This window comes from Narcine bancroftii, chromosome 11 (genome assembly GCF_036971445.1).
Source record: "Narcine bancroftii isolate sNarBan1 chromosome 11, sNarBan1.hap1, whole genome shotgun sequence".
Lineage (NCBI taxonomy): Eukaryota > Metazoa > Chordata > Chondrichthyes > Torpediniformes > Narcinidae > Narcine > Narcine bancroftii.
In genome coordinates, this window is record NC_091479.1 from 10,637,702 (window position 1) to 10,657,948 (window position 20,247).

General features: G+C 46.4%; 1 protein-coding gene across 1 annotated transcript in view; it reads left to right on the top strand.

Moving 5' to 3' along the window:
- The window catches only part of ccdc33 (coiled-coil domain containing 33), a 169,048-nt gene that overhangs the window by 84,003 nt on the left and 64,798 nt on the right, over positions 1-20,247 (top strand). Inside the window, exons 10-12 of the mRNA XM_069902239.1 lie at positions 1,338-1,467; positions 4,347-4,483; positions 4,743-4,814. Coding sequence (XP_069758340.1) covers positions 1,338-1,467; positions 4,347-4,483; positions 4,743-4,814 — 339 coding nt within the window. The remainder of the gene's footprint in view (positions 1-1,337; positions 1,468-4,346; positions 4,484-4,742; positions 4,815-20,247) is intronic.

Here is a 20,247-nt window from a genome sequence, read left to right on the forward strand (position 1 = left end):
GAATAATGTTATAGTTCCCTGAAGGTGAAGTCACATGTGGGTAAGGTGGTGAAGAAAGTTTATGGTATGTTGGCCTTTATAAATCAGAGCATTGAGTCTAGGAGCTGGGATGTTATGTTAAAATTGTACAAGGCATTGGTGAGGCCATATTTGGAGTATTGTGTACAGTTTTGGTCACTAAAGTATAGGAAAGATATCAAGAAATTGGAAAAAGTGCAGAGATTTACTAGAATGTTGCCGGGGCCTAAGTTATAGGGAAAGGTTAAACAAGTTGGGTCTTTATTCTTTGGAGCCCAGAAGATTTAGAGGAGATTTGATTGAGGTATTAGATAGAGTTGACATGCAGAAACTTTATCCTTTAAGAAAGAAGGAGATACAAACAAGACGACATGAGCTTAGAGTTAGGGGGCAAAAGTTTAGAGGAAACACGAGAGGGACTTCTTTACTCAAAGTGGTGGGTGTGTGGAATGAGCTTCCAGACGAAGTGGCGAAGGCAGCCTCGATATTGGCATTTAAAGAGAAGTTGGATACGTACATGGATGGGAAAGGAATAGAGGGTTATGGGTTGAGTGTAGGTCAGTGGGGTTGGGTGGGAGAAAGTGTTCGGCATGGACTTTTTACCCAGAGAAGTGTGAATCTGTGGAATGCTCTGCCACAGAGGGTGGTAGGGGCGGATTCGCTGACTATGTTCAAAAGAGAGTTAGATAAGACTCTTGTGGGTAACGGAGTTAAGGGTTATGGGGATAAGGCTGAAAAGGGGTACTGATGGTAATGATCAGCCATGATCTAAAATGGCGGTGCTGGCCCGAAGGGCCAAATGGCCTACTCCAGCTCCTATTGTCTATAGAAAGGGGCAAGTTGGCCTGTTTCTATGGTGCAGTTGTTATATGGTTCATATGTAAAAGTTAATTTAAGTTTTTAAAATATAATTTATTAACAGGCCTTTCCAAATTATATACAAACCCTGTACGTTTTGAAAGGTGGGAGGAAACCCACGCAGACATGGGGAGAATGTAAAAACTCCTTACAGACAGCACGGGATTTGACTCCCCTCCCCGATCACCAACACAGCAACAGCGCATGCTAACTGTGCCAACTGGAAGTTGTTCAGCTTCCTTCCAGTCCTGTGTCCCCTTTATTGTTAAACCGAACGGCCAACCAATATTCTTTGGCCGCCACCTTGATGTCATGAGTGGGATCTTGCTGCGCGCATGTCAACTGCCATGTCACCCCTCTGGAGATGGGTGGAAAGTGCCATGGGGGAGCGCTCTAAGGCTGCGAGAGGCGGTGCTTGTTCAGAAGATGTTCACCGTTGATCTTTGTTTTCTTTTCCTCAGATTTCTCAAGCAGGCTTTCCCCCAGAGAAACCGGTTTGGGATCATTCCTACCTGTTCCAGGGCCGGGACTGTGCCACCATCTTCACCACGGGAGCGGCACTCATCCTCGAGTACTACTGCATCCCTTCTGGTGCGTAAAGGGAGAGGGGAGGGGAACTGACACAGACAAGACCCTCAGGCAGATCAGTTCATGTTCGATTAAAAACTTTCAGAAACTCAGCCAGTCTTGCAGTGTCCATAGGAGGTAAAGATGTTTTGGCCCTGAACCCTTCTTCAGGTTACAAGCTAAAAAGCAGGTAGGCATCTTAATTAAAGATGAGAGATTAAGGGGGAAGAATGGGAGGGAAAGGAGTCCAGACCAACAGCCAGAAATTGGATATGATAAGAGGAAAGGTGAGAAGTGATTTTTCTCTCTGTTTTTGTGGAGACGCCTGCCTGCTTTTTGCTTATACCCTGAAGAAGGGCTCAGGCCTGAAACATCGGGAATATATCTTTACCTCCTACGAGATCGGCAGGGTTCCTCCAGCGCTCACTGTGCATTTTTACAACAACCTCGGTGCCTGCGGACGCCCGTGTTTCACTCCACTGGCCTTCAGGACTGTTCTGCGGAGAGATTTGTGAGATCAAAGCCCCCCATGCCTCAGATGATAGTGGGCCCAGTGTAGTGACAAGATGGTGATGTCATAGCCCACTGACATCAAGGTCACTACTGATGCCATGGAAAGCTGGCACAAGGCAGTGCCCGCTAATTGTGCTGAGACTTTATGCTCCAAAAACATCTTGCTTCGTAGATCTGGTTAGGGGTTCTATTGTGATGTGATGAAGTTCCAGGACCATTGTTTGAGGAACGCTGCCCACATTTTATTTGCTACCTGACTATAATATTGTAGTCTTAGAAAGAGAGAAAGACAAAGAGAGAGGAAGAGAGAGAGGGAGAGAAAGACAACAAGAGAGAGAGGGAGGAAACACTAACCAGCAGTGGGGTTAAACAGGAAAGTCTGCAGACTGTGTGTCTGTAGTGCAATACTCAAAAGTGCTGGAGAAGCTCAGCAGGTCACGCAGCGTCAAAGTCATTTAACCATCCCATTTCCGTCCTTGCTTCCATTTGATCCTCCTCACCTTCTCGTCAACTCTCGTCCAGATTCTCCCCCTCACCTGCACACTAGGAGCATCTCACAGTAACTTGCCTCCTGTCCTCCACACCTTTGGAAACTGGAGCACCTGGAGGAAACCCATGTTGTCACAAGGAGTATGTGCAAACTCCAAACTGGAGGTCTGGTTCTCCGGTGCAGTGACGTGGCTGCTTCGTATGTTATCCACTGACTCCCTGTGCACTTTCACCCAGCCACAATGCAAGGTTGGTTTTGGCTCGGCTCATGTCATGTACTAGTGCACAACATGTCATATTACATGAAACTGAATTCTGCCTGCCGAAAGGCGAGGAGCTGTTATTAGTTATCGCCCAGTCCCCCTACTACAGTAGCAGAAGAGACTGCCTTCAGAGTGACCAGTGCCTCCCGCACCCTCTGCAGATGCACAGACTCTGATCCCTCGGCAACCTGAGCCCCAGGTCCAAACCTCCGACACAAACAGGAAGCCTTCAGCTCCCGAGGCCTCGGATGCCCTTCTTGCCCTCAGCCACCCTCTCGCCTCCTGGTGATACCTGGTTCCCAGGAGCCAGTCTCCAGCAACCCGTGTGGGTCACCTGACCCCGAGAGGCCCGCAGCCTGTGTGGGTCCTCCCTTAGCCGCTGAGCCCCTTGCTGGTCTGCTGTCATGGTTTCCTTCCTGCAGAAGAGATGGAATGTGAAACATTTTGCTCCTTTTATCCAATTTAGTGCTAACATTTCAGGAATTGTGGTTGAATTAAATTTGGCAAGTGACTGATTTCAGATTTATTGTCAGAGTACATGCATGACATTGAATACGACCCTGAGATTCTATTTCCTGCGGGCGAGGCAGAATTTAAAAAAAAAACTCTCAACATACACATGAAAACAAATAAAGAAATGTAAACAAACTGACTATGCAATACAGTGAGGAAAAAATCAATGAAGTGAAAAGTACGAGTCCTTAAACGAGTCCCTGATTGAGTTTGTCGTTGAGGAGTCTAATGGTGGAGGGGGAGCAGCTGTTCCTGAACCTGGTGGTGTGAGACTTGTGGCACCGAGACCTCTTTCCTAATGGCAGCAGCGAGAACAGAGCGGGTGCTGGGTGGTGTGTATCCTTGATGATCGCTGCTGCTCTCTGACGGCAGCGTTCCCCGTAGATGCTCTTGATGGTGGGGATGGTTTTGCCCGTGATGTCCTGAGCTGTGTCCACTACCTTTTTGTAGGGCTTCAAGCTCAGGGGGCATTGGGGACCCCAATACCAGACCGTGATGCAGCCCGTCAACACAGTAACCACACATCTGCAGAAACTTACCAGGGTTTCCGATGTCATACCAAACATCTGCAAACTCCTGTGGGAGTAGCGATGCTTTCTTCATGATGCCATTTGTGTGTTGGGTCCAGGAAAGATCCTCCAAGATCCCAATAACTTAAATTTGCTCACCCTCTCCACCTCTTCTTGCCCCAGTGATCACTGGATCGTACACCTCTGGGTCTCTGTTCCTGAAGTCAACAATCAGATCTTTGGTTTTGGTCACACAGATGCATTATTTAACTTGCAGACAATAGAAAGTAAAGTCACCTCCTCACCTCCTCCCAAACTAATGCTGTACGACTAACTCCTTCCAACTTGCTGCTTTTTTGTCCAGATTCCAGCATCTCCAAGTGCAGTGAGATTCTGACTCAAAAGCTGATGGGTGGAGTTTAAAATTCTGAGAGATGTGCTTTATTGCTAATATGAAGCCCAGTTATTGAGTTGGTCTCCTCGTTCGTGGTGTTCCGTTGACTGGTTCCTCAGACTTCAGAGCTCTGGTTAGTCTGTCTCCTCTCTGACTAGTTGAGGGAGTAATTAACACATTTTCCTGCTCTGTTACCCCCCCCCCCCAACCCCCCATCCACAGCAGTGATGAACACTGTCAGCTGGTTCAGCCGTAGTCCCGTGGGATTTTCAGCGGTGCCTCTAGGCCAGGATGTCTACCACCGGTTGATGACGGAGAACGGAGGCTGTGGGCTGAGTGTGGATGGTCTACCTGTGCAGGTGAGCTCCTTCCCACCCTAGGCATGTCTTGCTTGGAAATGGCTCCCCCGCTTCAGGAGGCAAAACTGGCCAGATGCGTAGTGCCATGTTAAAGACGCAAGAATGAGCAGGGAGGAATTTGTGGGAGGCCCCTTTAAGCCCATCCCGTCCTCACCCTGAGGCCTTCGGGAAGCGAAGGGCCAGTGAGGATGTATCTGCACCGTTGGGGAACCTGCATCATGGCCCAGGTAATCACTGTACATTTGCCAACTCTCTGCAGGGAACCAGCCTGAGAACCACATCCAACACCACTCCGACCGTGGGACTTGTCCTCCGACTCATTGGCTCTGAGGTAAGGTTCAAGGCAAGTTTATTGTCATCTGATTGCACAAGTACAACCCGACGAAACAGTGTTCTCCGGTCCTCGGTGCAAAACATGCAGACACACAACCAAATATAACACACACAGACAAACAATACACATGCAGGACAAGTATTTCATATATACAAATAAATATTGTTTGATGAATATGAGTTTGGTCGTCCAGCCTTCTCACTGCCTGTGGGAAGAAGCTGTTCCTCAGCCTGGTGGCACAGGGTCTGATACTCTGGTATCTCTTTTCCAATGGGAGCAGCTGAAAGATGCTGTGTGCGGGGTGGAAGGGGTCCTCAATGATTTTGCACACCCTCTTCGGATAACAGTCCTGTTAGATCAATTCAATTGGGGGTGGTGAGACAACTCTGTGATGCAACTGGTCAGGACGCTCTCGTTAGAGCTCCTATAGAAGGTGGACATGAATGTGGCCAGTAGCCTTGCCCGCTTCAGTCTTCTCAGGAAGTGGTTGAACAGAGGCTTGGTTGCACCAGCAGATCATTAGGTTTGGTTCATTTTCCTTCACTCCACCTCCACACTAGTCTTCAGATGTCAGGATGCTATGCTCTGGAACCCCTATCTTGCTTTTGTAAGAGTCCCTTAAATTTCTACTCTCACAAAACTGGTGACTTCCTTCTCTCTCCAACACTCCAGTGAAGTGCATTGAAGGTGCAATACAAATGCAAACAGATGAAAGCTGGTCTCGTGGCCCCTTCTGCCCGTGACCTCAAGGCAGTCGAACACTTTATCTCCCTTTGCCATTCCTGCCTCCATTTTGCTGCAGATTCCCTGCCTTTTCTTGCTGCTGTCTTTCGTCTTGGTGTTGCCTTGCTGCCAGGGCCAGGTTCTTCCTTCTAACGTCACAGTGGAACAGCTGAAGCCTTCCCACTCTGTAGCAACATGGGCTGGCCCAGTAGAGGCTTCAGTCGCTGGTCAATGGTGAGGGTTATGTTTGAAGTGCTGAGGTGGATACACGTGCATGACAGGAAGCAGATTCCTTACAGATTCGTGAAGACAACGTCGGCATTTGAACACAGGTCTCTAGCGCTGTAATAGCACCACTCGGCTAACTGTGCAGACCACCGCCAGTGGGCTGATCTCGCCTCCAACCGTGCATCTTGGCGCCTCACAGTTCGGCGGGCAGCAACCTCCTTTGAAGAAGACCGCAGAGCCCACCTCACTGACAAAAGGCAAAGGAGGAAAAACCCAACACCCAACTCCAGCCCACCAATTTTCCCTTGCAACCGCTGCAACCGCGTCTGCCTGTCCCGCATCGGACTTGTCAGTCACCAACGAGCCTGCAGCAGACGTGGACATACCCCTCCATAAATCTTCTTCCGCGAAGCCAAGCCAAAGAAAGAGACCCTTTATAACAGCTTTCACAACTGCAGTCCCTTCCAAATAGTTGTACTGCAAATGAAATACTGATGACACATTTCCATCTGTTGTCGTGTAGGAAAGATGGGTTCATAACCACCTCCCGTACGGAGAGCAAGAGGACGTGGCCTAATGATGTTCATAAGATCACAAGATATCGGAGATGAAGTAGGCCAATCGGCCCATCAAATCTGCTCCACCATTCTAATCACGAGCTGATTTATCCTCCCACCCAGCCCCACTCCCAGGCCTTCTCCTGTGACCCTTGATGCTCCGACTAATCTCTGCCTTAAATACACACCCAATGACCTCGCTTCCCCAGCCACCTGTGGCAACGGCCCTCCGACTAAAGAAATTTCTCCGTGTCTTAAATTAATGCCCTTTCAACCTGAAGTTCTGTCCTGTTGTCCTAGATTCCCCTACCAGGGGAAACATCCTTGCCGCATCTACTCTGTCCAAGCCTTTCAGCATTCAAAATATCTCTATGAAATCACCGCCCCCCCCCCCCCCCCCCCCCATCCTTCTGTAGTCCAATGAGTACAGTCCAAGGGCCAACAATCGTTCCTTATATACAAACCATTTTATTTCTGGTATAATTCTAGTAAATCTTCTCTGAACCCATTCCAATGCCACCATGTCTTTTCTCAAATACGGCGCCCAAAACTGTACACAGTCTCCAAATGAGGTCTCACCAGTGCCCTATGGAGGCTCAGGATGACATCCTTGTATTCTGTCACTCTAGAAATGAACGCCAATATTGCATTTGCTTTCTTCAGCACCGACTCGTCCTGTTGGTGGAGAGCTAGGTATTGGATAGGATGGTAAGGATACATTCCCTCCTCTTTGAGATTACTCAATGGATCACTCAAAAGGCAGGCCCTCAGGCAGTTCTGCACACCCTGTGACTGGATTGGGTTTCAGCCTAGATGTTGGGGGGGAAGGTTGAACCAATAACAAGCAAGTTAGCTATCCTATCAAGTTACTCTGCTCTGAATCTGAATGGGGCATCAAATGAATTCCATGACACCAGTCGTGGGAAAGAAGACTGCTCTATTAAAATGGGCATGAATTGAATTAGACTGGAGCTGTGTCTTGGAGAGTGGACAAAGTGGAGCAGAAGGCCCCTGCTCTACTCATTTTACACTGATGACTGTGTGGCAACCGCACAGTCCACAACCACAACTGCAAATTCACTGACAATGCCACAGTAGTGGGTTGTAAAAAAAAGATGGCGATGAGTCAGTATATACATGAGGGAGATTGAAAACTTGGCTGAATGTTGCACGAGCAACAACCTCGCACGCAATCTCACCAAAACCAAGGAGCTTCAGGAAGGGAAAACCAGAGATGTACGATCCAGTGATCATTGGGGGGGGGATCAGAGGTGGAGAGGGTGAGCAAATTAAGTTCTTGGGAGTCGCCATCTTGGAGGATCTTTCCTGGACCCAACACACAAATGGCATCGTGAAGAAAGCTCGTCAGTGCCTCTACTTCCTCGGGAGTTTGCGGAGGTTTGGTATGACATCAGAAGCCCTGGAAAATCTCTGCAGAGGTGTGGTGGAAAGCGTGCTGACCGGATGCATCACAGTCTGGTGCATGGACACCAATACCCCTAAGCATAAAGCCCTGCAAAAGGTAGGGGTCACCATAGACCAGGACATCACAGGCAAAGCCCTCCCCACTATCGAGAACATTTACAGGGTACACTACCGTCGGAGAGCAGCAGTGATCATCAAAGATCCACACCGCCCAGCGCCACGCTCTATTCTCGCCGCTGCCATCAGGAAAGAGGTCTCGGTGCCACAAGACTCGCACCACCAGGTTCAGGAACAGCTGCTCCCCCTCCACCACCAGACTCTTCAATGACAAACTCAATCAGAGACATATTTAAGAACTATTAATTTGGCACCTTATTGATTGTTTTTCTCTTTATATTGTTTTCTTGTGTACATTAAGTCAGTTTTTCTTTTGCACTGTCATTAAGTGGGTAATTCTGCCTGGCCCGCAGGAAATAGAATCTCAGGGTTGTATGTGATGCCATGTAAGTATTCTGACAATAAAACCTGAAGATAAGTCTTGAAATGACGAAATTACCTTCATTCATTGAGATAATCATAAGTTTAGTTTAGAGTAGAGATTCTCGACCCTTTTCCTTCCCCTCACACACCACTTTAAGTAATCCCTATGCCATCGGTGCTCTGTGATTAGTAAGGTATGGCTTAATGGGATGTGAGTGGGAAGGGAAGGTTGAGAATCACTGCTCTAGACCCATTTGTTACTGAAATATTTGGCTTGAGAAAAATTGTCGTTGGCCCATTTCCTTTGGAGTTCTGAAACGGTGCACATAACGAGTCAATGAGGGACGATTAAAACAGTGGTTTTCAAACTTTTTCTTTCCACTCACATACCTCCTTAAGCAATCCCTTACTAATCACAGAGCTCATGGCATAGGGAATACTTAAGTTGGAATGTGAGTGGATAGAAAAAGTTTGAGAACCACTGGTTTAGTGTCTCATTTGAAAGCATTAATGTTGTGGCATTCCCTCAGCGCGGCATCGGATACACCCCTTGAATTAATTTTTCTTCCCAAAAATGTCAGTGAATAAAAATATACACACCAATACAGCAAATAGCTTCTGCACTGATGTGTAGAGCAGTTGTCAGCATGTTTTACTGTTGAGCAGAGACTTCTCACTGGACCATGTTGAATGCTTTATCCTGGGTCTGCTTCTTGCAAGATGATAAATTGCCCAGCCCTAGTTAAAAGAAATTACTTTCAGTTGATTATATCAGCACAGCTTCCAGAAGCAGTAAAACAATAGCTAGGGAGGGAGATATATACACGCACAGGGAAACAGTGATCATGCACACAAATCCCATTTTATTCACCGAATACTCCCCCAGCACTGCACTGAATGTGCACTCTTATCTACCCGCTTGGAGAAATTTACAGTGACCAATTATCTGCCACCCTGTAGACCTTTGACGTGTGATTAAACAGGGACCCTCCCCTACCCCCTAGGAGAAATTTACAGTGACCAATTATCTACCACCCTGTAGTCCTTTGACATGTGATTGAACAGGGACCCTCAGGAGAGACTTGTGTTGGCCAATCCACACAGGTCTTGATTGAACTTGACTTGTGTGGCAGTTGGTAAATCAGTTGTGCTGCCAACATTAGTGGGTCAGGGTCGAGTGTTGAGTGCTTCACTTTAAGACATTAGTGTTTCTGGGAGGTCCTGTTTTTGTCTGCAGTATTTTGCTTTTGCCCACCCCTCGGCCCATGTTTAACACGATATTCCTCTGCCTGTATTGGCGATCCTGGCATTAGGCTGTTGCTGGTTCAAGGCCTCTCGCTCTCATTGCCTCATCTGTGTCCTCCATTCCATGATGACGTCCAAAGTTGGGGATGTTTGCTAGGGATGGCTCAGCGTTCAATCACATTCACAGTTCCTTAGCCGGCAAAGCAACCATCCCTGCATATTGTAGAACCGATTCGGGCATGGCCGATAACACTGGACAACAAAGAATTTGCTTCCTGAACACTTTTGGGTGTATGTTATGGATTTTGGGCTGCTGGACATGAAAACCTCCTTAGAATTTTCCTATCTTGTACAATTTTCTTGGCAACTACAGACCACCACACTACATCCAGCTGATCGACAACACGCTTCAAGCAGACAAAGCTATGAATTGCAACATGTTATTGAAAATTCATTTTCAGATGGTTGGTGTGAGAATTTCCTTTGGTCGTTCAGCGTTCTCACTGCCCGTGGGAAGAAGCTGTTCTTCAGCCTGGTGGTGCTGGCTCCGATCCTCCTGGACCTCCTTTTGAATGGGAGTAGATGAAAGATACTGTGTGTAGGGTGGAAGGAGTCCTCAATGACTCTAATACTTCTGTATCTCTCATTGGCAAGGACAACATTAATCATCCTTTGTGGCGCTGGCAGGAGCTAAAGGAAATCACTGCTGCCACACCGAAGGTCGTTAACGACTGCTTTTATTCATATTCAGCGCGCCCCTTCAAGGGCAGCATGAGCTCAGTCACCTTGTGGATTGTGACGTCAAAATCGCTGCCCAGGGCGCACACTAGAAGGGATGCTGGAGTCAGAGAGAAACCTCTGGTGACGCCATTTCCCCATGGCTGCCCTGCCACGTGGCGATACAAGCGGGGCCTGTTCGCCATGAGGATGTGTACTGCCACACTCCATTTACCACTGAACTAGAGGCCTTGCTGGCCATTTCACAGCACTTAAGGATTGAGGAAGCATACAGGAGGGAGATAGATCAGCGCGTTGAATGGTGTAACGACAACAACCTTGCGCTCAATGTCAGCAAAGCCAAGGAGATGATTGTGGACTTCAGGAGGAAGTCAGGGGAACATGACCCAGTCCTCCTCGAGGGCTCAGTAGTGGAGAGGGTCAAGAACCTCAAATTCCTGGGTGTCAACATCTCCCAGGATCTGTCCTGGAGCCTCCATGTGGATGCAATCACAAAGAAGGCTTATCAGTGGCTATACTTTGTGAGGTGTCTGAGGAGATTTGGTAGGCCACCAAAGACTCTCGTAAACTTCTACAGGTGTACTGCGGAGAGCATTCTGGCTGGTTGCATCACTGTCTGGTACGGAGGTGCCAACTCTCAGAGGGTTGTTAACTCGGCCTGCGACATCACGGGCACCAGACTTCACTCCATTTGAGGACATTGAAATGAGGGAGTGTCTTAAAAAAGCAGCCTCTATCCTCAAAGACCCCCCCCCACCACCCAGGCCATTTCCTCTTCGCTCTGCTACCGTCGGGAAAAAGGTACAGGAGCCTAAAGACACAAGGGCAGCTTCTTCCCGGCTGCCATCAGATTCCTGAGACACTTCCTCACTTTCTAATTTTTTAATAGTAATGTCATAAGTTGGTTAAAATATGAATGTTTGCCCTACGATGCTGCCACAAAACACCGAATTTCATGACTTGTCCGTGACGATAAATCCTGATTCTGACCCTTTTTCAGTGGGAGTCCGACACCTTGGAGAACTTTAAGGAACTACATGGCCTTTATAGCAAGCCAATCGCTGTATTTCTCACTATCATTAATATATTCCTTATTTCTCGAAGCAAATGAATTTAAATCCACTGGCTGCTTTAACAGATTTGACTTCATGGGAACAGATTATTATTTTGCTTTCGGATTGCTGGTGTTCTGACAGAGCTACTCTATCACTGTACCCTGTGGCCCATTTGTCACAATGACCTGCTTTAAGTGAAAGCATGGAGGGGTGACCCTCTGAGGGTGAAAAATCATCAGTGATGAATGAGTTTTTTGATGGTAAATGAGGAGAGATATTATCAATGCACATACAAATGCACATACAAAATAGGGGCAGGTGATCAAAAGCAGGACCAGTGAGGAGCAGAGGTTTTGGGAAAGAATTTCGGGGCTTAGGGCCTTGGCATTTGGAACAGTCCACCAGTGGTCGAGTGGTTACGTTCGAGGGGGGTTGGGGAGCCAGTGTCGGAAAAGGACAAGGGTCTCGGAGGATTGGTCGGGAGGGGTGAGGCAAAATGGGGGTTTGGAAACCGAGCCTTTACAGAGGAGAAGCAAATGTCAATAATTGAATATTTTAGACTTTTAATGACTCTCCCTGTGCCCTGAAATTAGGGAAGGGAAGAGGTATCCTGAAATAAAAAGTAACATCGCAAATGCTGGAGAAACTCAGTAGGTCAAATCATGCACTTTATGCAGCAAAGATACATAACCAGTGTTTTGGGCTTGAGCCCTTCATCGAGGTGCGGAAAAATGTCGGCAGGAGCCCAAACAAAATGCTAGGGGCAGGATAAGGGAGGGAGGGAACGGTGACCAGCAGGGGGTGGGGGGGAATAGATCCCGGTAATAGAGAGGGAAGGGGATGGAGAGCAAGGGGAAAGGGAAGGGAGGGAGAATGGAAAGCAGGTTAGCAGAAACCGGTAAGGCCATCTGCTTGGAGAGGGCACAGACTGAAAATCGAGTGTTGTGCCTCCAATTTAGGGGTGGTCTTGGTGGGATAATACAGGAGGCCATGGACAGGCATGTGAATATGGGAGTGGGGCGCAGAATTGAAGAGGTTGGCCTCTGGGAGATCCCTGTCACTGACACGGACAGAGCAAAGGTGCTCAGCGAAGCGATTTCCCAGACTGCTCCCAGGTGACTTGAAATCCCTTCTCCTTCCTTATTGAGAAGAAAGGGGTCAGCAGCTTTGCTGAGAAAACAATTTCAGATGAAACACTCTGTAACAGGATGACATCGTTAGCCTAGTGATTAGCGCAACATCGTTACAGTGACTGGGACTGGGGTTCAATCCTGCACTGTCTGTAAGATGTTTGTATGTTCTCTATGTGGGTTTCCTCCAGGTCCCCTGGTTTACTCCCTCCATTCAAAACATGGAGGTTGTAGGTTAATTGGGGTATTTGGTTGGCACGGACTAGTGGGTTGGAAGGCCTGTAATGTGTGGCACAGTTAGCGCCACGCTGTTAATGCGCCAGCGATTGGTTCCGGGGTTCGAATCGTGTGCTGTCTGTAAGGCATTTGTATGTTCTCCCTGAGCCTACGTGGTTTTCCTCTGGATGCTCCAGTTTTCTCCCATGGTCCAAAAATATACCGTGGATTGTAGGTCAATTGGGATGAAATGGGCCTGTACATCTAAATCTGAAGAAGAAATAGCAGGAATTGCACAGAGTCACCTCATTTTCTTATACCTCCATTCTTTTGCCGAGCTCCTTTTCATTTTCGGGGGCTTTTGCGGTAAAATACAAAGTACTGATACAAGTCGGGCTGAAGCATAATGGTATGGAGATTTTATTGATATTCCACGGGCGCCTTGGGGTTTGGTTGCCGAGGAGCCCACATTGGTGGTACTTACGAGTAATTGCCCATGGGTCGAATCGAGAGGCTGTGTGTGATACATTATTCACAAGGGCCCAACTTAGCCATGAATTAATTCGTTTTATTACAGTTGCTTGCCAAACTAAATTAACAGCTTCAGCCAAGCACTAAACTAGCGAGGTATTTATTTTTGGATGATTGTAGTGGATGCCGTTTTATAGGACAGTAATTTGTATCTTTTATGATCAGGTTCATGCATGTAATTTAATAGATGTGATGGCCACTGTTTCAAAATTCCTGATTAAATTCTGAGCTAATCAACACAGCTGTCCCCAGCAGGATTGGCATAACATTAGGACAACCTACGTGATATGAGCATCGTTCCTTCAGATGGGAGATCCATGGAATAATAGTTTAAAAGACAGCCAATGAGGTAATAATAGACTGGTATTGCTCACCGTGGCGATATCTTTAAGGGCTTCGTAAACTGACGATAAGAGCATAAGGCGGGCAAAGGTGACTATTTTTGGGGATAGCCTCGTGGAACAATATAGCACTGCAGGAGACCATTTAGTCTGCTGAATCCATGCTAGCCCTTTCGAACATCAGTTGGTACCGTTCTCCATCAATTTCAGACCATAAGAGGAGGAGAAATAGGCTATTCAGCCCACCAAGTCTGTCCTGCCATCCAATCATGAACTGTTCCATTTCCCCTCACAGACCCACTGCCTGGCCTTCTCCCCATAACCCTGGCTACAACCTTGATTGGTTGTATTTAACCCCTCAGAAATTAAAGAAATTTGAATTAATTTCCTCAGATTTGTGTTTCAGATGTGGGCATGAGATAGGTACTTCTTTTCTCATTTGACCTGGACTTATTCTAAAATTAAGAATTTTTGGAATCAGGCTGAATTGTTTTTGGAGCAAGTATTAAAAGTGAGTTTACCATTTCATCCAATGTTGTTTTTACTAGGGGACATTAAGTCGATTGCTTTAGGACTGAGACTGACTAAGTACCAAAATGAATTTTTACGTTAGCTTTGGCTGTTTCTAAAAAAGGTTTGGCTACTACTTGGAACTCTGATTTAGTTTTAGGAAGAGACGGCGTACTGAAATGAAATCCTGTATTCCTTTAGAAGAGATAATGTATAATTTGAGGGATAAATTTCATTTTTTTGGAAAAGTGTGGAGTCCATATTTAAAAACTCTTGGTATGAAGATTTAATCTCTCAGTCCGCTCTGGTGGGTGTCTCCGTTTCCACAGCTAAAAAGTAGATTATTGTCATTTTTAAGTGATCTCCTTTCTTCTTCTTTGTAGGTGGGTAGAGAAGGAGGGAGGGTGTTAGGTGGGGTGGATTTTACTTAATTATATAATATCTGTATGAATATGTTATAATTAATGTTATATGATTTAAAATTTACAAATAAAATATAAAAAAAAGAACCTCGATTGGTGTAGCAGTTAGCGCAACTCCTTTACACTGCCAGCGTTCAGGGCCAGACCGAGGTTCGAATCCTGCACATTCTCCCGTGTCTGCGTGGGCTTTATCCAGGTCTTTGGCATCCTCCCGCTGTTCAAAATGTTCCAGGAGTGTAGGTTAATGGGGTGTAAATGGGGTGACACGAGCTCGTGAGCCGAAATGGCTTGTTACTGTATGTCTAAATTTAAAATTTATCAATCTATGCCTTAAGTACAACCAATGACTTGGCCGCCACAATTTGCTGTGGCCACAAATTCCGCAGATTCACCAGGTGAAGAAATTCCTCCTCATCTCTGTTCTAAGTGGATGCCCTTCAACCCTGAATTTGTACCCTCTTGTCCTGATTTCCTCATAACTTTGCAACTTTTTTCCCTTCATCCATTGATCCAGCCTGCTTATGAATCTTTCTCCATTCCAAAACCCACCCACGTGATGTGTGGAAAAGATGGCACTGGCTCAAGGAGGCCAGCTTAAGCACAATACAGGTAGACGTGATCAATGCCTGAATAAAAAAAGATCTCATTATTACTATGCCAACCAATGGAATCAGTCCCCCCCCTGAAAATTCTTCACAGTTTTAATCAAACCTCTGCTCAAAATAAGAAGGTTCCTCACCAATCTATTTTAACACTGTCTCTAATGGAGACCATCCTGTTTTCCAAAGTTATTATTTCTTTAATTAATGTGGTAATTACTGGCAGAACCCACAAAAATCAAAATGCTGGAAAAACTCAGCCAGTCAAGTGACATCTGTGGAGAGGGACACGTTTCGGGACTGTGAACCATAGAACATTACAGCACAGAAAACAGGCCCTTCTAGTCTGTGCCAGACTATTATTCTGTCCACTCCCACTGCCCTGCACCCAGTCCACCGCCCTCCACACCCCTCCCATCCATGTACCCATCCAAATTCTTCTTAAATGTTAAAAATTGATCCCTCTTTCACCCCTTCAGCTGGCAGCTCGTTCCACACTCTCACCACTCTCTGCATGAAGAAGTTCTCCCTAACTTTTTCTCCTTTCACCTTTCACCCATGTCCTCTGGTTTATATCTCATTTGCCTTCGGTGGGAAAAAAAGCCTACCTACATGTACTCTTGTCCCTCATAACTTTGTATACCTCTATCAAATCTCCCCTCATTCTTCTACACTAAAGGAAATAAAGTCCTAACCTGTCTAACCTTTCCCTGTAACTCAGGGTAAGTTCATTTATGCAGAATTGTGGACGCCTGGGGTGGTGGTGGAGGCTGAAACATTAGGGGCATTGAAGGGTCTCTTAGACGAGATGGATGAAAGGAAAATAGAGGGTTAAGGGGTTGGAATTTTTTTGGCACAAAATCGAGAGCCAAATGGCCTGCACTATGCTCTAATTAATATTCTAATGTTCTATCCCAACTCCCATATTCAATAGTTTTATTTATGAAGGCCAATATGCCAATAAAACCCAGAACACTAGGATGTATCATCCGTCCCTGTCAGCCCTGAGCAAGCACGTGTTCTGAGCTTATGTCCTGCTGGCTCAGACGCAAAAGCTGCTCACCGAGCTAGCGGCGGGGACTAGTCGGGGAGGGGACAGATGGTGATGATAAAAGGCATTGTCATCTCAAGTATCACTGCCATCTCCATGGTCTATCTCACCTTGGTCTTGACCGTAATTCATTATCTTTGCTATATTCACCATGCCTGCCAAAGGAGTCTGCAGCACACTATCTATCGAGTCTTCCTGAATGTATTCATAAAGAACTTGCTTCTGATTTGTCTGCACGTCAAGCTTGCTGTCACCTGATTGCACAAGTACAACCAGAATAAACCGCGTTCTCCGGTCCTCGGAGCCAAACACGCAGACACACAACCAGACATAACACACACACAGACAAGCAATACAGATGCAGGGCAAGTAGGTACTAATAAATTTTGTTTCCTGAAAATGAGAGTCTCGGAGGGTGAGCGTGAGCAGTTGCTTTGGTCGTTCGGTGTCCTCACTGGCCATGGGAAGAAGCTGTTCCTCAGCCTGAAAGATGCTGTGTGCAGGGTGGAAGGGGTCCTCAATGGTTTTGCGCACCCTCTTTGGACAACAATCCTGGGAGGACACGTCAACGGGGGAGGGACAAGGTGGTTACTGATTGGCAAGATGAGTCACTGGACAGTGGAAGTTGCATCTTCACAGATGAGTTGCCCAAAGCTGCCAGAAGGCTTTGAAAGGCTGCTAAGTTTCTGGCCCGAGAGAATTTTTGGCTCTAGAACTGAGGGAAATGTTCTTATGTTTAAGTAAATCAAAGAATAAATCACTCATAATCTATTTATTAACCCAACCTGGAATGAAAACTCAATAGGAAACCGCAAGGTAAATGCTCACTTTGCCAAGCTGATGTATTGGGAATTTCTGTGGGCTTCCATCCCAGTTTGTGGGAAGTGGGGAATTTCTCAGCTGCAGTTGCTTGGCACCATTAGCTAGTGGTCAGGACAGCGCTATTACAGCACCAGTGACCTGGGTTCGAATCCACCACTCTCTATAACGAGTCTGTGTGTTCTTCCCCGTGTCTGTGCGGGTTTCCTCCGTGTGTTCCCACCGTTCAAAACGTGCCGGGAGGATTGTAGGTCAATTGGGTTGCATGGGCTCGTGGGGCAAAAGGGCCCATGTGTCTAAATTAAAATTTAAGTTAAAATCTACTCCTGATGTTCTGTGAAGGGAATGTCCCCATTGAGTTCTCGGCATCCTTTTACCAGTATGGTCTATGGTGTTTAAGGACAATATTTAACCCTCAACCAGTCACTTTAACTGGCCTTCATCAGCTTGTGGGATCCTGCTATGCTTAATTGGCCACTGAATGTCTTGCAGTGCAACAGTGACCAAACTTCCGGTTACTCTATTGGGTCTGAGTTGTTTCAGGACTCCTGGGATTGTGGAAGGTGTTTGCGATCAGGCACACAAGGAGGTGTCTAGTACAAGGACTTTAGAGCATTAGCTTTAGCTGCATAACCGGTCACTCAGGAACTTCAATCCTTTCATTCTCCTCTGGAACTTAGTTCACAAGTGCCCTTTCAATTGGGGTTTGAGGTTGGGAAAATGCTGTTCAAACTCTCTTGCTCCTTTCACACTTTCTACATCTTTTTAGTTAATTGTTTTACTGAAGTTTCATTGCACAGATTTCTGCATCTCTGGAAGGCGACTAAGCATCATTTCCTCAAGGGGTAATTCGTCCATCGGTGTTCCCAGCGATGGCAACGCCTCATGAATGAAAGAAATCTGGTCCACATGTATTTAGTAACTTTCACATCCTTTCAATCTGTCGATGAAGAGCAGCTCTATGTAGGAGGTGATCCAGAGCTGAGTGGAGAGCCAGCGATATTGCATCTGCTGCGGACCGATTCTGACGATGGCAGCGGCTCCAGATCTTTGCCTAGATAATTCTGGCCAAGACCAGCCTCTCAAAGCATTTCATCACAGTGCAAGTTAGTGCTACTGGGCAGTAGCCGTTGAGGCAGTCCACGCTACTCTTCGTGGGTACCGGGATGATTGATGCCCTTTTGAAGTAGGTGGGAACCTCCAACTGCAGCAGCGAGAGGTTGAAAATGTCTGTGAATGCTCCGGCTAGTTGGCTGGTGCAGATTTTCAGTCCCCTGACAGGTATGCCGTCAGGACTTGATGCCTTGCAAAGCCCTTGGTTAGAATCAGTTAATCAACTCAGATCTATACCATAGATTCAAAGTCTGCTGGTTCAGTGAAGTTGTTGGACAGAGCTTCAGCCTGTATTTACAAATGTGCTTCAGAACCCAACCATGTCTGCTTACGGAGTTATGCCTTGCTAAGCATTTTACAGGAGTGCATACATTTAGGGATATCCACAGGGCCAGGGAATCTCTAACATTCATCTGAAAATGGGAAGGCAATGTTTCCAAACGCAAATGAGTAAAAAAAATGCCATGTTAAATTTCCTTTTAGTTAAATGTTATTTTCTAAATTCTAATGCGCTGTGAGTTGTGGTTATAATAAACCCTGGAGCAGATGTTCCATGCAGGGCTACATCAGTGAATAACTTGAGGTTGCAGGCTCTGTGCAGTTGGTTAAATGCCTAATGAGTGAGAGACTTTGAGATCGCGGGAAGATTAATGTCTTTGTTGAGCAGAATGTGTTGGCCTTCTCCACACGCACTCCCACAGGAGCCCTCGTGGACAAGAGCTAATTGAATAAAAGTGCGCGCGGAAGGCTGGCAGCACATGTTGTATGGTGCCTCGCGTTAAAGAAGGTAGATGAAGCATCTCACAGCAACGAGCCTTGCGGCACCACTGACGGCAGCTGCATTAGCCGCATATGTAATCGCAGACAGCTGATAAACTGTTGCATTTTGCATGAGCTGGGCTTGGATGCTATAGTGGACGCCCAGATCGCATGTAGGGAATCTCTTGTTCTTGATTGCAGAGGCTTGCGTGGACATGAGAGTTTGTTGTTAAGTACGAGGTACAGAGGCTCCAAAATTTTTACTTGATGCAGCCGCAGGTACACCAACAATAATGGGATAAGTTAAATTGCCATAGTGCTCCATGAGACAGAGAAAGAGATAATACATATATAAAAGGATAGATAAATCAATACTGTGTTGACGAAATGCGCATACCTCTGACCACATTAATAAGGGGTGGGTAAAGGTCAGCTGCTTAAAGCTGTGTTTGGCATTGAGTATTTGGCAGTGGAATAAAACACATTGGCTACAACGTGATGTAGCCTAACTCTGTTATTTTTCTGCCACAGTCTAATCAGGCATTCAATATAATTTCAATATCATTCGTCATTTCACTAATTTTTAAATTTAGAGATACAACACGGAGCCTTAGAACCACAGAAGCATAGAACATTGCAGCACAGAAACAGGCCTTCTAGTCTCTATTTTTCCACCTAGTCCCACTGACCTGCACCCAGTCCGTCGCCCTCCATACCTCTTCCATCCACGTACCTGTCCAAATTCTTCTTAGATGTTAAAATTGAACCCCACATTCACCAGTTCAGCTTGCTCCACCACTCCCCCTAAACTTTTCCCCTTTCAACCTGAACCCGCGTGCTCTGGTTTGTATCTCACCAACCCTCAGCGGGAAGTAGTCAATCTCCATTGACTCTGTCTATCCCCCCTCATGATTTTAAATACCTCGATCAAATGTCCCCTCATTCTTCTTCGCTTCAGGGAATAAAATCTTAACCTTTCACCTCTCCCTGTAACTCCGTTCCTGGAGTCCAGGCAACGTCCTAGTGAATCTTCTCTGCCCTCTTTCTATCTTATTGATATCCTTCCTGTCATTAGGTGACCAAAACTGCACATAATACTCCAAATTTGGCCTCACCGATGTCTTATGCAACTTTACCATATTCTCAATACTTTACAAGGGCCAATATGTCAGAAACTCTCTTTACAACCCAACTGGCCCATGGGCCCTTTCTGGCCAAACACAACCATGTGACCAATTAACTTACTAACCCTGAACACCTTTGAGGGGTGGGAGGAAATAAGAGCCCTTGGAGGAAACCTATGTGGAAGTCGGGAGAATGTACCAACTCTTGGAGGATTTGAACCGGTGTCATTGGTGGTGTAATAGCGTTGCACTAACTGTGCTGCCATGTTCTTAATGGGCTCGATAGAGTAGGTGCAGGGATGGTGGTTCACCTGGCTGGAGGTATCTTGAACCAAAGGTCATAGTCGCAAAGTTAAGGGGTGGG